We start from the raw sequence: 11788 nt of genomic DNA, 5'->3' as shown, positions 1-11788 counted from the left end.
ATCCTTATCCTTATCCTTATCCTTATCCTTATCCTTATCCTTATCCTTATCCTTATCCTTATCCTGCAGTGTCTGAAGGCTTGTAGAATCCCACCTGAATCTGCTGTGTCAGAGCAGAAAACTGCTATTTGTATGATGCCCTACATGTTATAATGACCAGTTAGTATTTTGTTAAAGCTGGGCTGCGGGGGTCTGGAAGGGAGGGATGGGGATACTTGCTGGCCTGGCAGCACTGAGACCAGGCTCACCCTGGTACACAGCTGCAGGGCACAGTGCAGCTGCCCAGGGCAGGCTGCTGGGCACAGCCAGAGCAGCTCAGGACAGGCAGGGGGGAGCAGCTGAGAGCCCACAGCCCCTGGGAATTACAGACAGAACTCATGTTTAGCATCACTGTTTTCATGCAGCCATAAAAAGAAATGTTTGTAGCATTTTAGGGTCTGAGCAGGAATACTGGCTCCATTGAAATCAGCAGCATAACTCCCCCTGAATTCCACATGGACAAGATTTAACTCTGTCATTGCAGAGGGGTTATTGATTTTCTTGCTGCAGTTGTCTTTACTAGAACCACAAACATCAGTCACATGCATTAAACAGGGATAGATAAACAAGGAAAACTGAAAACACGAGAGGAAAGTCTGCAGCTCCATCTAGCATAAATTGTTCTCATTTATATGGTTTCTTCCCTGCTCTCATCTGAATTAGGACAAAGAAAGGATTCTCTGAGATGCAATTTATGTAATATGAAGAAACCCAAAATGCTAGTTTTTACTGAAAATTCTTGACCCGGCATTTTCTATCAACTCCACTAAAAGGAAATCAATGTCTCCAGACTGGATTTTTTCCAAGGAATTTTCTTTCCATATCTGAAAGCATCTTGTGTTCACAAAATCACTAGCAAGTAAATGTGATCAGAATGGCATTGATCTAAATTTGGGTAAATAACAAGCCTTGGGTAGAGGACTTGATAGTTGGGGTTCACTTGGGTTTCTACTGATATCTTGTTTGTATCTTTATTTTAGGAAAGAAAAGAAAAATCTATATATCCCTGAAAGAGAGGGGGGAAAAGACCTCTTTTGAAGTGTGTTCAAAAGACTCATCAGACTCAACACTTCTGCACAAGGAGCAGGCTCACCAGCCTTGTCCTCTGACCACCTCTCCCAGTAAACCTTCTCCCTTATCTGTGTCTTTCTGGCAGAAGATGCTCTTCTGGAGGAGGGAGTGTTTGCAGGAGGGCAGTGCAGAACTGCAGCCATGATGTCTTTGCCAGCATGCAATGCTCAGCTCCAGCACGGCCGAGCCCCGCTGTCACCAGCATGCTGGTGGCAACTGTGCTTGGCAGGCTGGCGGGGCACGCAAAAGCATGCTGCAGCCATTCAGCTCCAAAACAAGGGCTAAATCTCCTTCCAGGCCGACACAAAGCTTCCTCTAGCTGGATTCTGTCAGCTCTGGAGGAAAGCCAGGTCCCAGCCAGGAGCAGTGCCAGCAGTGGTGGGGCTGATGGAGGCAGCAGCTGGTAGGCAAAGCCTGTGGGCCGGCCAGCTGGCAGCACTGTGATCATTATTTCCAGGATCTGTGGATCCTGGTCAAATAAAAGGGAAGCCTTCATCAGCTGAAGCGTATCAGCCGCTTTCTTTGGAAGGAGTGCATTTAGGGCTAGGAGGCTGTGATCCCTGATAGCGACAGCAGCAAGTTGGTGCCCTGCCTCTCACCTGGCAGGAAACAATGCTCACCTCCTTGCTGGCCAGCATTTTGGGTGGCATGGACAGCTTCAGTGGGGCAGCACTGTAGTTTGAGGAGGTTTTAAGTCACTGCTGGGAGTAGTGCATTGAGTCATTAGCCTGCATCGCACCCTCAAGCACTCAAGTGACTTGATCATGTTGTTTATAATTATTGTAGTTCATCAAGCTGTCAGTGACTATTCACTGAAAAACTACTTAATTATTCAGAAAGTGTCACTGTAAGTTGAATGTACCAGTAACTAATACATATCACATATGTGCTGTTTTTTGTCAGTGGTAGTCATATAAAGTATATGCTGTTTCTGATTTCTCATTGTAGGCAGCTAGTCCAAAAACTTTAAAATAAGCCTTTTCAAGAAAATTGGTTAATTTTATCTTGTACTCTCAATATTCAGCTTGAGCCAATATTTACCTGTTCAATCAGACTGAAGTTAAAATAAAGAATGAATGATAAGTATTTGTTTAAACTTTGGAAGCCCCCCTCTTTCCTTTCTTTCTTATCTCAGTTTTCTTGATTATCAGCTTGCTGTCACTAATTGCCACACCTAATCACTTTTCCACTAGGAAGCAGCCTGGGACTGATAGGAACCAAATATTTGGAAATATGAGCTATATTTGTTAAAAAATACACCCATTCTGGGAGAGGGAATGTTAATGAAGGGTCCCCCACTTGTGCATCCCCCAGCAGGGTGCTGGTCCTTGTGCTGGGCCACACCACATAGCAGGGGCACCCACCTCTGATTTGAGTTAGTGGCAAAATGTCACTTGACACCCGTCAGGTCCTTACTCCTTGTGGAGTGGAATGTAAGGAATCATGAGGGGATCACCCTGTGCACACTGATTTGGAGGTGGATTTGCTGCTCCCACCCCTTGTAGAGGGGGAAGAGCATTATGAGAGCCTGGTGCATGCTCCCAGAGGATGCTGTCATTGCCATTCCACCCCATGGCCCACCCTGGAGCTGGCTGGCATCCTTTTTTCTGCTTCACCTGCTGTGTTTCTCTGCCCAGGTGATCTTCCGAGCCCTGTCACCGCCTTACGCCGCAGAGGACCCGTACAGCGCGGAGGCCCAGGCGCAGCTGAAGATCACCAACCTGCGGGTGCGGCTGCTGGAGCGGCAGGGCTGCCCCTGCCTCCCGGCCAGCCCGGCCCCACAGCCCCCAGCATCCCTGCACTATGCCATCTACGACTTCATCGTGAAGGGCAGCTGCTTCTGCAATGGCCATGCTGACCACTGCATCCCCGTCGCTGGATTCAAGCCCGTCAAGGCGGCTGGTGTTTTCCATGTGGTATGTACATGCACCCAACAGCGTCTGCACTGCAGGAAAGCAGAATATTAAAAAGAGGAAGGGAGGGTATAGAGTATGGTGTAGGTCCAAGTATGTGAAATTTGACGTGTGATGCCATGGATTCCAAGGGTGGAATCACTCAAGCACAGTGAGCAGAAATGGTCTTTACGAAGGAGGTGGTCTCCATGTGGGGCTGAAGTGCTGAACTTCCTTTGTGTCTTGGTGTGGGACTGTCATCCTTCAAAGGTGCTCCACAGTAATTTATTTACTTCTTTAAAGTACATCTTTAAAAATAAATTTAAATTGCTGACACAAATGCTAACTTGCAATAACGCAATATCTAAAGGATGAAAAATGCAGGGCATTTTAGTAACATAGAAGGAGGAGAGCTTCTCTGAAAGTCAGAGTCATCTGACATTCAGAGTCATCACTTGACTACAATGGCTTCTGGAGGATCCAAGGACATTGGGTTAGGTCTTGAACCAAGGGGATAGAGATGGGTTTTGATTCTCACTCGTGGGCTTCCTACTGCACATTGCAATACATTTCTCTGCATAAAACCCCTGTGCTCTGGCTTCAAGGGGGCTCTCACAAGAGCTCTGAGCCCAAATCCCTAAGGACTCACCAAGACCTAAACTCCAGGGAAGCAAGAGCAGCTAACCCATTGGGCAGGAGATGGACACAGCAGTGGCCAACACGTTGGATGCCTGTGGCTTGGCATGCCTGCACCCAGCCAGTCCAGGGACACTTGCTGCCCCCAGTACATCTTGTCCTTTCTGCTCATCTAGGCTGGCTCTGAAAGCTCTGGCTTTGCTGGCAGAGGAGCAGTAAGGAAACACAGAGCAGCCAAACATACTGTGCTGGAAAATGTTAGAAAGAGAAAAATCATAAAAAAAAAAAAAAAAAAAGAAGGCAGTTAGTCAAGGTAAGGAGTCCAGCTCTTTGGGGAGCTCTCATTTCACTGAAATTACAGTCTCAGGCATGAAGCAGACAGGATGTTTCCCTTCTAATAGGGCTTGCTTCGCAACATCTTGAAAATACACCAGTTTGAAAGCATGCGGCACTGTGATTGATAAGAGTGTTTCAAGTAGCGCTGCTCTGCTTTCCGCAGATGTCCCCTGAGTGAAATCTTTGAAAAGAGCTGTTTGCTCAGGATTATTTTGGTGGGATACAATTGCATGGGAGCGTGCCCCGGAGCACCACTGAGAGCTGTAACAGAGCCTGCAGCCAAATAGGCTTCCAGTACAGCTACAGCATGTGGCAGCCATGGTGTGCAGGTAACAGGCAGTGCTGTGGGAAGGAAACAAGTGCCAAAATCACACTGAAAACAGAGCAAGAAATAGCAACAAACCCCTGCGTTGGCCCCGAGGGGGAAATTCAACTCCGGTTATAAATGTTTATGTGGCAGGAATCCCAAAGGTGACGTTTCCACAGTGAGGCTGACTCATTTTGCTGTGTCGTACTGTGTTTTACTTACACCTCATCCTGCATGTCTCGTGAGGGATGTGCCAGTGTAGGGGTGATAAACCCCATGGTTTGCAGGGACAGCAAAGGCATGGTTAGAGTTTTCCTCTCCCAATAGCACTTTTTCCATCATAGAGCTGGGGCAGTTTTGGCTGAGCCTAGTCCATGCCAGACCCCTGTGACATGAGGCTATCGCTATCTGGGGATTGCAGTGGCACCCGCCTTATGCAACCCATCCCAGAGCTTGCCAGTGCATTGTGTCAAGATTGGAAGAGAGAATTATTTCCAAGGTGATACAAAGAATTCATCACACACGGGAATGAAAAGGGACGAAAGATTGCGATGTCTGTGGCTGTTTAGGTGGGAGAAGTCAGAAAACTTCTGAAAACAAGAGTAGGATTTCAGAGAGGGAGCGTTTTTCTACATTTGAAAAACTCACAGCAAATATAATTCTAAAGAATTATGACTAGTCATTCAGGAGGGAGATGGAGACTTCAGTATAGTCTTTATGTAACTCTATCTACCAAGGGTTTTAATAGTGTAAAACTGAGGACAACAAAAGCAGGGAAACACAGTATCATTTCACATTACCATTATAAAATCTGGCTCTGTTTTTATGCTTGTTTATATAAGGGCACTCCTGAAGAATATCCTCTAAGACAGAGAGTTAACATCAAAATCTAAGCGTGATTAAGATCTTTTAATAAAAAAACCAAACAACTTTTCCAAAAAAATCTATGTGCAAGTTTTCTTAACCCCACACTTTTTTCTCAGCCTACAGACAAAATCCTAACTGGTATGTGAGAATGCTGGGGGCTGCTGCTCTGGCAGGTTTGGTGCAGGATCCTGACCCAAGGGGCCAGGGTGGTCACTTGGGACATGGGCCCAGCTTGCTACCACAAGATTCCTCACATTGGATGTATTTGTTTCTTGAGATCTTGGCAGTTATGAGTTGAGAAGGTGGCAGTTTTGATGGCAAATATTGTGAGTGGTTGAAGTGAGGCTACAAGTCCACTTGGCCATGAGATAATACTTACCTGGGATAACCTCAGGGTGTGGGGTTGGGATGCAAACAGGGTGGCTTCATGAACAAAGATGGGCTCCTTCTGCCCTGGCAGAAGCACCTCTAGCTTCATTTTCTGAGGTGGGGAAACCTCTGCAATCTGCAATCTGTCTGAGTCAAAGTTCAACTTTATAGAGTCTGATAAGAGATTTGTTTCTGTGCCCTCATCACTGTTTAGCTACAAAACTCTCCATGATGCTCCTCTCCTTCTGGCAATTCCCCCACCTACCCTTTATCCTAAAAGAGAATGGAATTTGTGTAGGAAAACTCTGGTTTTGTTTGAGTGTCAGAAATGCCATGTCAGCCTTTAGCTGAATTCTGAATATACAGTTGGAACTTCTGCTCTAGTGGAAGGTATATTTCCATGAGCTCCCCAGGAAGGCTACAGAGAAGACCTGGTTGCCTTCCTAGGATGGCAAGGGCTGCTCCTCATGGGTAGTATGATCCTGACTGTCCCTTTTTGTACACTCGTGTGCAACAGACAGCTGTTGATACAGAGACAAGTTTGATACAGATGCACTTTCTCTCTTTCCCAGTTCTCTCAAATTTATTCAAAGGATCACTTCCCAAATCTCATCAGGAACAGCCCAATGCATACTCAGGAAAAGATAATGCATGTACAAAGAGACCTCCTACCATACCATGCTAAGCAGCTGATCACTTTGTGAGCTGCATCACACGGCAAACCACAAATATGAGCAAACAAACAAATTCACATATTTAGGAGATCCCTCCTGATCTTCAGTGGCCATGAAAAAACTGTTCTTTTCCTCTGATCTGTGGCAGAGGAGCTCCTCACCCTTTGCCAGTAGCTCTGCACATGGAGCCATTGCACTGCATGCCTGACCTCTTACCAGCTGAAGCATCCCCATGGCCTGCTTGCAGCTATGGCAAACAGCATGTAAGAGGAGAGGCAAGTGTTGTGCTAGCCTGGAGATAAGTAGGATCTTGCAATTTAGGACTCCAAAGTGGGCAAAGCAAGCCCAGAGATACCTCACCTGGGCTGTGCAGTTCTGTCTCAAGGTGAGAGCTGGAGTTCATCCATCTCAGAGACTCCTTGGCCCTCCCCGAATAGAGATCCCTGCAGGTTAGCCAGCCAATCTCTCCAGGCTTCTTCCATAGTTATGAAGGTCGGGATCCTGGGTGGACTAAGATACTTGGCTAAAGCACCTCTGTGTAGTTAGGCAGGGTGAATATTCCCCCCCACTTCCCATGTGGCCAACCCAGTGGCTGTTATAAATTGTTATCATGCTACTGACATCAAAGGATGTTCAAGGTCTTCCAGAGCAACGCTGACAGATGCCTATTGTACCAGGAATTAAAAAAACCCCACCACACAGCCCCCACACCCTGGACAACAAGCTTTGTATTCTTTCACAAGAACAAGATAGGATATGAGAATTTTCTCATGCATAAATTTGGTTGTCTGGTGCTTTGGGAAAAGAATACCTCCCTGCATGCTGACAGCCACCAGTAGGCATTGGTTCTAAAACTGGCACAGCAGTTCAAGCACAACACAGTTTAAAAGCTATGGTTAGAGACTGAGTGTGAATGCTGCCATTTTCCCTTAGGCTAGTATCATGCCTGTTTTCCATAAAAGCTAGGAAAAAAAAGAAAAAAAAAAAAGAAAAAAAAATACAGTTTTAGCATTTCCAAAAGGAAATTCTATTAAAAGCAGTTGCCCCTCCCAGCTATTTAGACTGTTTAAGCTATCAGGTCTTTGGGACATTGATTTTCTTTTAGTGTGCATTTGTGTTGGACTCCATATAGTGGGTGAGTTCTTACAATATAAATCAATTCATAACAGGTGACTGAAAGCTTTTTTCCTCCAGTGCAACAGTCTTTGTCACTGCCTAACATGATAAATATGGGGAAAAGGATTTTATAGGATTCAACTAGAGAAAAAGCCCTATGTATTTGTAATCTGAAAGGAAGCGCTGGAAGGTTATAATTTGGCAACAAAAGGCTCTGGAAGGAAGCATGCCCTAGCAACTGTCTTTGTATAGAGAAATCAGTCGCTCGTTTATCTTACAGAAGGCAACTTTTGTAACAGTGTTTGCATTGTGCCCTCTAATGACTGACGTTGTGATGGGGCTGTCAAGCTAAGAAGGGGAACAGTGTGAAAGTGAACTGGGATATAAAGAACCCATGACAAAATGAAAAATGTTATAAGAAGGCCTTGCTGCTTAAATGAGTCAGGAGCCGTGTGAATGCTTAAAGGAGTGAGACATACTGGGAATTGTGTTTGTGTACTTAGTGATGCTCCATAATGACCCTAGTGGGTATGCCTTACAGCTAACTATAAGTTGAGGTGAATGCAAAGGGAAGAAAGTATGTGCTCCTTTCCCTGTCAATGCACAGGGATCACATTCTGCCTTCAGAAAGGTGCTGAGATGCTGGAGAAATCCTGAAGGCCAGGTACATCATTTCCCCAGACTACCTTTGTCTCAGCAGAGCTGCTGGGCTGGTTTCTCAGCCCCATCTCCCAGCTGCTCTGTGGCATGACAGGGCATTTGCATGGCAGACCAGTCTTGCAAGTGGCCCTCCTACAGCTCTTACAGACATTAATTTTGCCCAGTGTAGACAGTCTGTTGGCTGTTTTTCACCTGCTGCCACTTCTCCTTGTATTACCCCTTCTTGTCCTATACTTTTTGTATTTCTTGCTCTCACAGTATTTCTTTATAACTAAAAAACCTGCATGTCTACCTATGGGCTGCAGGAAAAGGCTTGCTAATATCCACCTTTTTTGTTGTTTCCAATGCATGAAAATGTTTGCTGTCATGCTGGAATTATGTAAAAGAAAGAAGATATTTTCTTCAGTGGGATAAAGCTAGGTTGGAGGAACATTTTAAAGCAGAGTTCTTTTGGGTGGTATTCATTGTAATGCTATTCTAAGATACCAAATACATCAGCCTGAGGCAAGATTTTTGAATCACTTAGGTCTGACTTTTCATTAAACTTCTGTGAAAAAGGAATATGGAAAAGAAGGTACTAACTAAACGGTTGTACTGAGAAGCAAGCTGTTAAAGACTCTGTTTCCCTCTGCTCCCTCGGTTTGATTGCCCATTTAGCTCTTCAGCTTCTTCATTAGTGGGTCTGCACCTCATGCTCTGCCTGGCTGAGAGGGCTTGGGGCCACCATGAGACCTGAGGGGACCTTGGGAGAGGCAAAGTTTTCTCAGCCAGTTTAAGCAGCAGCGCTGTAAAGGCAGGGCAGGGTCAGAACTGGGACAGCACAGACAAAACCTCAGCACAGAGGTTTTCAAAGGGTGCATTGCAGGCTGCGTTACTGAACAGCCGTGCTCAGCCCTGCCCAGGTGAGCAGAGGGATCCACAGCGGGATCTGCGCTTGGGAGGGAGCAGCTGATGGAGGCTGGTTGTGATAAACCCTGAGGAGAGGACACTGCAACACAGCACCCGTATGATGAGAATGGGGAACGTGTTCCTCCTGGCCCAGGAGCTCAGCACCCACTGAGTCAGGCGGGAGCCCAAGCCTACAGGGCCTCTGTGCTGGTCCCGCTCTTGCCTTTACGCAGACGTCGGAATCGTGCTATTGTGTTATTTTTTAAGCTTTTCAGCCAGATCATTTGTTTCCTTTCTCCCAGGTGCATGGCACCTTTACAAGCATTCGATACCAGGAGTATGATCAATGCCATGCTCTGCCTCTGAGTCTATCTAGATAAACACCAGCTGGCTTGATTTGCATCATCTCCAACTTGGCTCTTTTGCAGTTCTCCTTGCCACAGCATGAAAGACCACAAGCCTTCTATTGCTGCAACAGATTTTTAATTATATACAACTTCTTTCCTTAGAGTTCACATACAGATTAATATTAATATTAATATGTTGGTGCCCAGCTATTCAGTGGTTTGCTTATTAGTTCTGCATGCCAAATTAATGGTGGCACAGCAAACTCTTGGGATACCCATTCTATTCTGCTTTCTTTTCACCCACCTTCCTTTATTCTAGCAATGCAGCATGGTCTATTATACAGTACTTGGGCTTTCAGAAAATCCCAGCTCTTGCTCTTTGGAGCCATGAATGCTCCTTGGTGGAGCATTTTGCCTTGCTCTCTGTTGACGTCTTGGGATGCTTAATCCATAGAGGGTTTCTGAGATGCTGCCGAGTTTCAGATGAGTTTTTGGATTATTAATGTTGAGCAGCCTCTGGATGATTGATTGGGTCCCCACTGATTCTTTGTGTGGATTTGGCAAGGAGCAAACTGAATTTGGAGGGTGAGGCTGTGGGCACAGAAAGGGGGAGCACACATTTCCACAGTAATCCCAAGTGTCCCCATGTCTGAGACAATTTTTGTTTGCAATTCTTCTCCCATGTCCTTCTCACTTTGGCATCATGATTGCAAAAGCACCAAAGGACCTCCTGATTTTGACTATGGCACCCTTCAACTCCTTCCAGTCACCTTCCCTTCCTGATCATGTATGTCCTGGGTCTGGTGGGTCCCTCTACCCTTACAGCTGGGACAGGCCTGTGAGGAAGGATTTCTGGAGAATGTCTCTTGCCACAGATGTGGTTCAGGGTAGTACAACATGTCTAGTCCTAACCACTCAATGGCCAAAGGGCTTGCAAGAAACTCCTACCAAAAGTGGCATCAAAGAGTTAGGACACCATCAAAACCACCAGAAGATGACCAGTACAGGTTTAGTCATCTTCTGTTTCCATGCAAGTGTGTATGCTTTTAAATGTGTGTGAAGAGATTCTGTAACTTTGGTTTGTGTGTGGACCTTGCCTAAAAAATATGAGAGAAATTTATTAATGAGTGGTAATTTAGGAGAGGGAGGTATCTGAGAGTTTGAAGAACATTTTGTTGGTGGTAGCAAAAATGCAAATATGAAAACACAAAACACACTTTGAGAACTACATATACCCTCTGCAAATTTGTTGTTTCTTTTCTATATTTACTTCTCATTCTCATTAACACACATTTAATATTATATCAATATGGTAAGCCAGACAGACCAAGTAGTATCTGGAAAGTCCTTCAAAGACTTTTGCACAGAAAACAATTAGCTTAGTATTTTCACTTTAGCTTAGATGCTTGTGCATTCTGACTTCATCTGTACCTATTCATTGCTTACAAAGCCCAGTTCCTGTTCTGTATTTTTTGATGATCTCACATTTTAATAGGGCAGGAATGAATTCGAGAAGTTTTTGAAAGATCTTGCTATTTTCATTTCTGCGTAAAAGTCTTTGAAGGACTTTCCAGTTCAGTTTTGAAATTTTATCTGTATTGGTTGCATTTGACTCCTGTGAGATAGCAGCTGAAATCTGTTCATTAAAAATGAATAAATCAGAAAGTCATCAATAGCCAGGAGTGTGTGTGGTGGGTGTGTGTGTGTATGCACATATGTAACAAGCAGAAGCTGTTTACAACATGTTCAAGGTCCTCTTCTGTTTTGTTTACTGTTCAGGCTTTTCACAGGAACCTTTTTGTGGCAGTCTTGGCAGCAAGTCATGCAGTTAGGAACAGCACACTTGTAAAACCACAAGTTAAACTGTGTGGAAGGCAGCAGTTTCCAGTAGCAGTTAAAGCCATGCCCCAGCTCCAGGCCGGATCACCAGGCACCCCAACCACCCTGTGCTCCTCTGGATGCCAAAAGCAGCCGGCAGCTGGTGCAGCTCCGTTGGTTTCATGGCCAGCTTGTGGCATGAGCACAGGGCCACGCTGGCAGGGCAGACTGAGACCCCCAGCTCAGTCATGAGCAGCAGGAGAAGCCAAACCTTGCATTTAAAAGCAAAATGTGGAGCACAGTAAAGCTGCAAGCACAGGCACATATCAAAATAGCTACAGTAGGTAGCTACCTGCCATGCTCCATGGGAAAAGGCAAGGCCTTCAGTCTTGCCAGCAGAGCCTTGCTGCTGCAGAGCTTGATCTTGTTGCATCCAGGCACTGCCGGGCTGCTCGTGCCCTCTGGCTACATCCTGTTTTCTTTGCATTTGCCAACAGGGTGAGTAATGCCAGCGACTGACAGGGCAGCTGGCATCAAGTGTGCTGTGCTGGCTTTTCATCTCTAATTACTCCCTTACACCGGCCTGTCTAGCTGTTAAATTATCTGTCATGAGCATGTCCGAGTATAGTCAGTCACGGGCCTTGTGCTATCCTTGACTTTTCCTTTGTGGGGCAAAAATTCTGCCTAGGATGGGTAGATAGTTATCTTTCAGGGGGATGATTTTCTTTTTTCTCATATTTACTTGTGCTGGAGACAGCTGGGCACACA

At 45.5% G+C, this 11788-nt stretch overlaps 1 protein-coding gene across 1 annotated transcript in view; it reads left to right on the top strand.

Moving 5' to 3' along the window:
* The window catches only part of NTN4 (netrin 4), a 46570-nt gene that overhangs the window by 17602 nt on the left and 17180 nt on the right, over nt 1-11788 (top strand). Inside the window, exon 3 of the mRNA XM_015628659.2 lies at nt 2748-3026. Coding sequence (XP_015484145.1) covers nt 2748-3026 — 279 coding nt within the window. The remainder of the gene's footprint in view (nt 1-2747; nt 3027-11788) is intronic.

Source organism: Parus major, chromosome 1A (assembly GCF_001522545.3).
Source record: "Parus major isolate Abel chromosome 1A, Parus_major1.1, whole genome shotgun sequence".
Classification (NCBI taxonomy): domain Eukaryota; kingdom Metazoa; phylum Chordata; class Aves; order Passeriformes; family Paridae; genus Parus; species Parus major.
The sequence above is the reverse complement of the archived record's forward strand: the minus strand, read 5'-3'. Positions and strand labels throughout refer to the sequence as shown.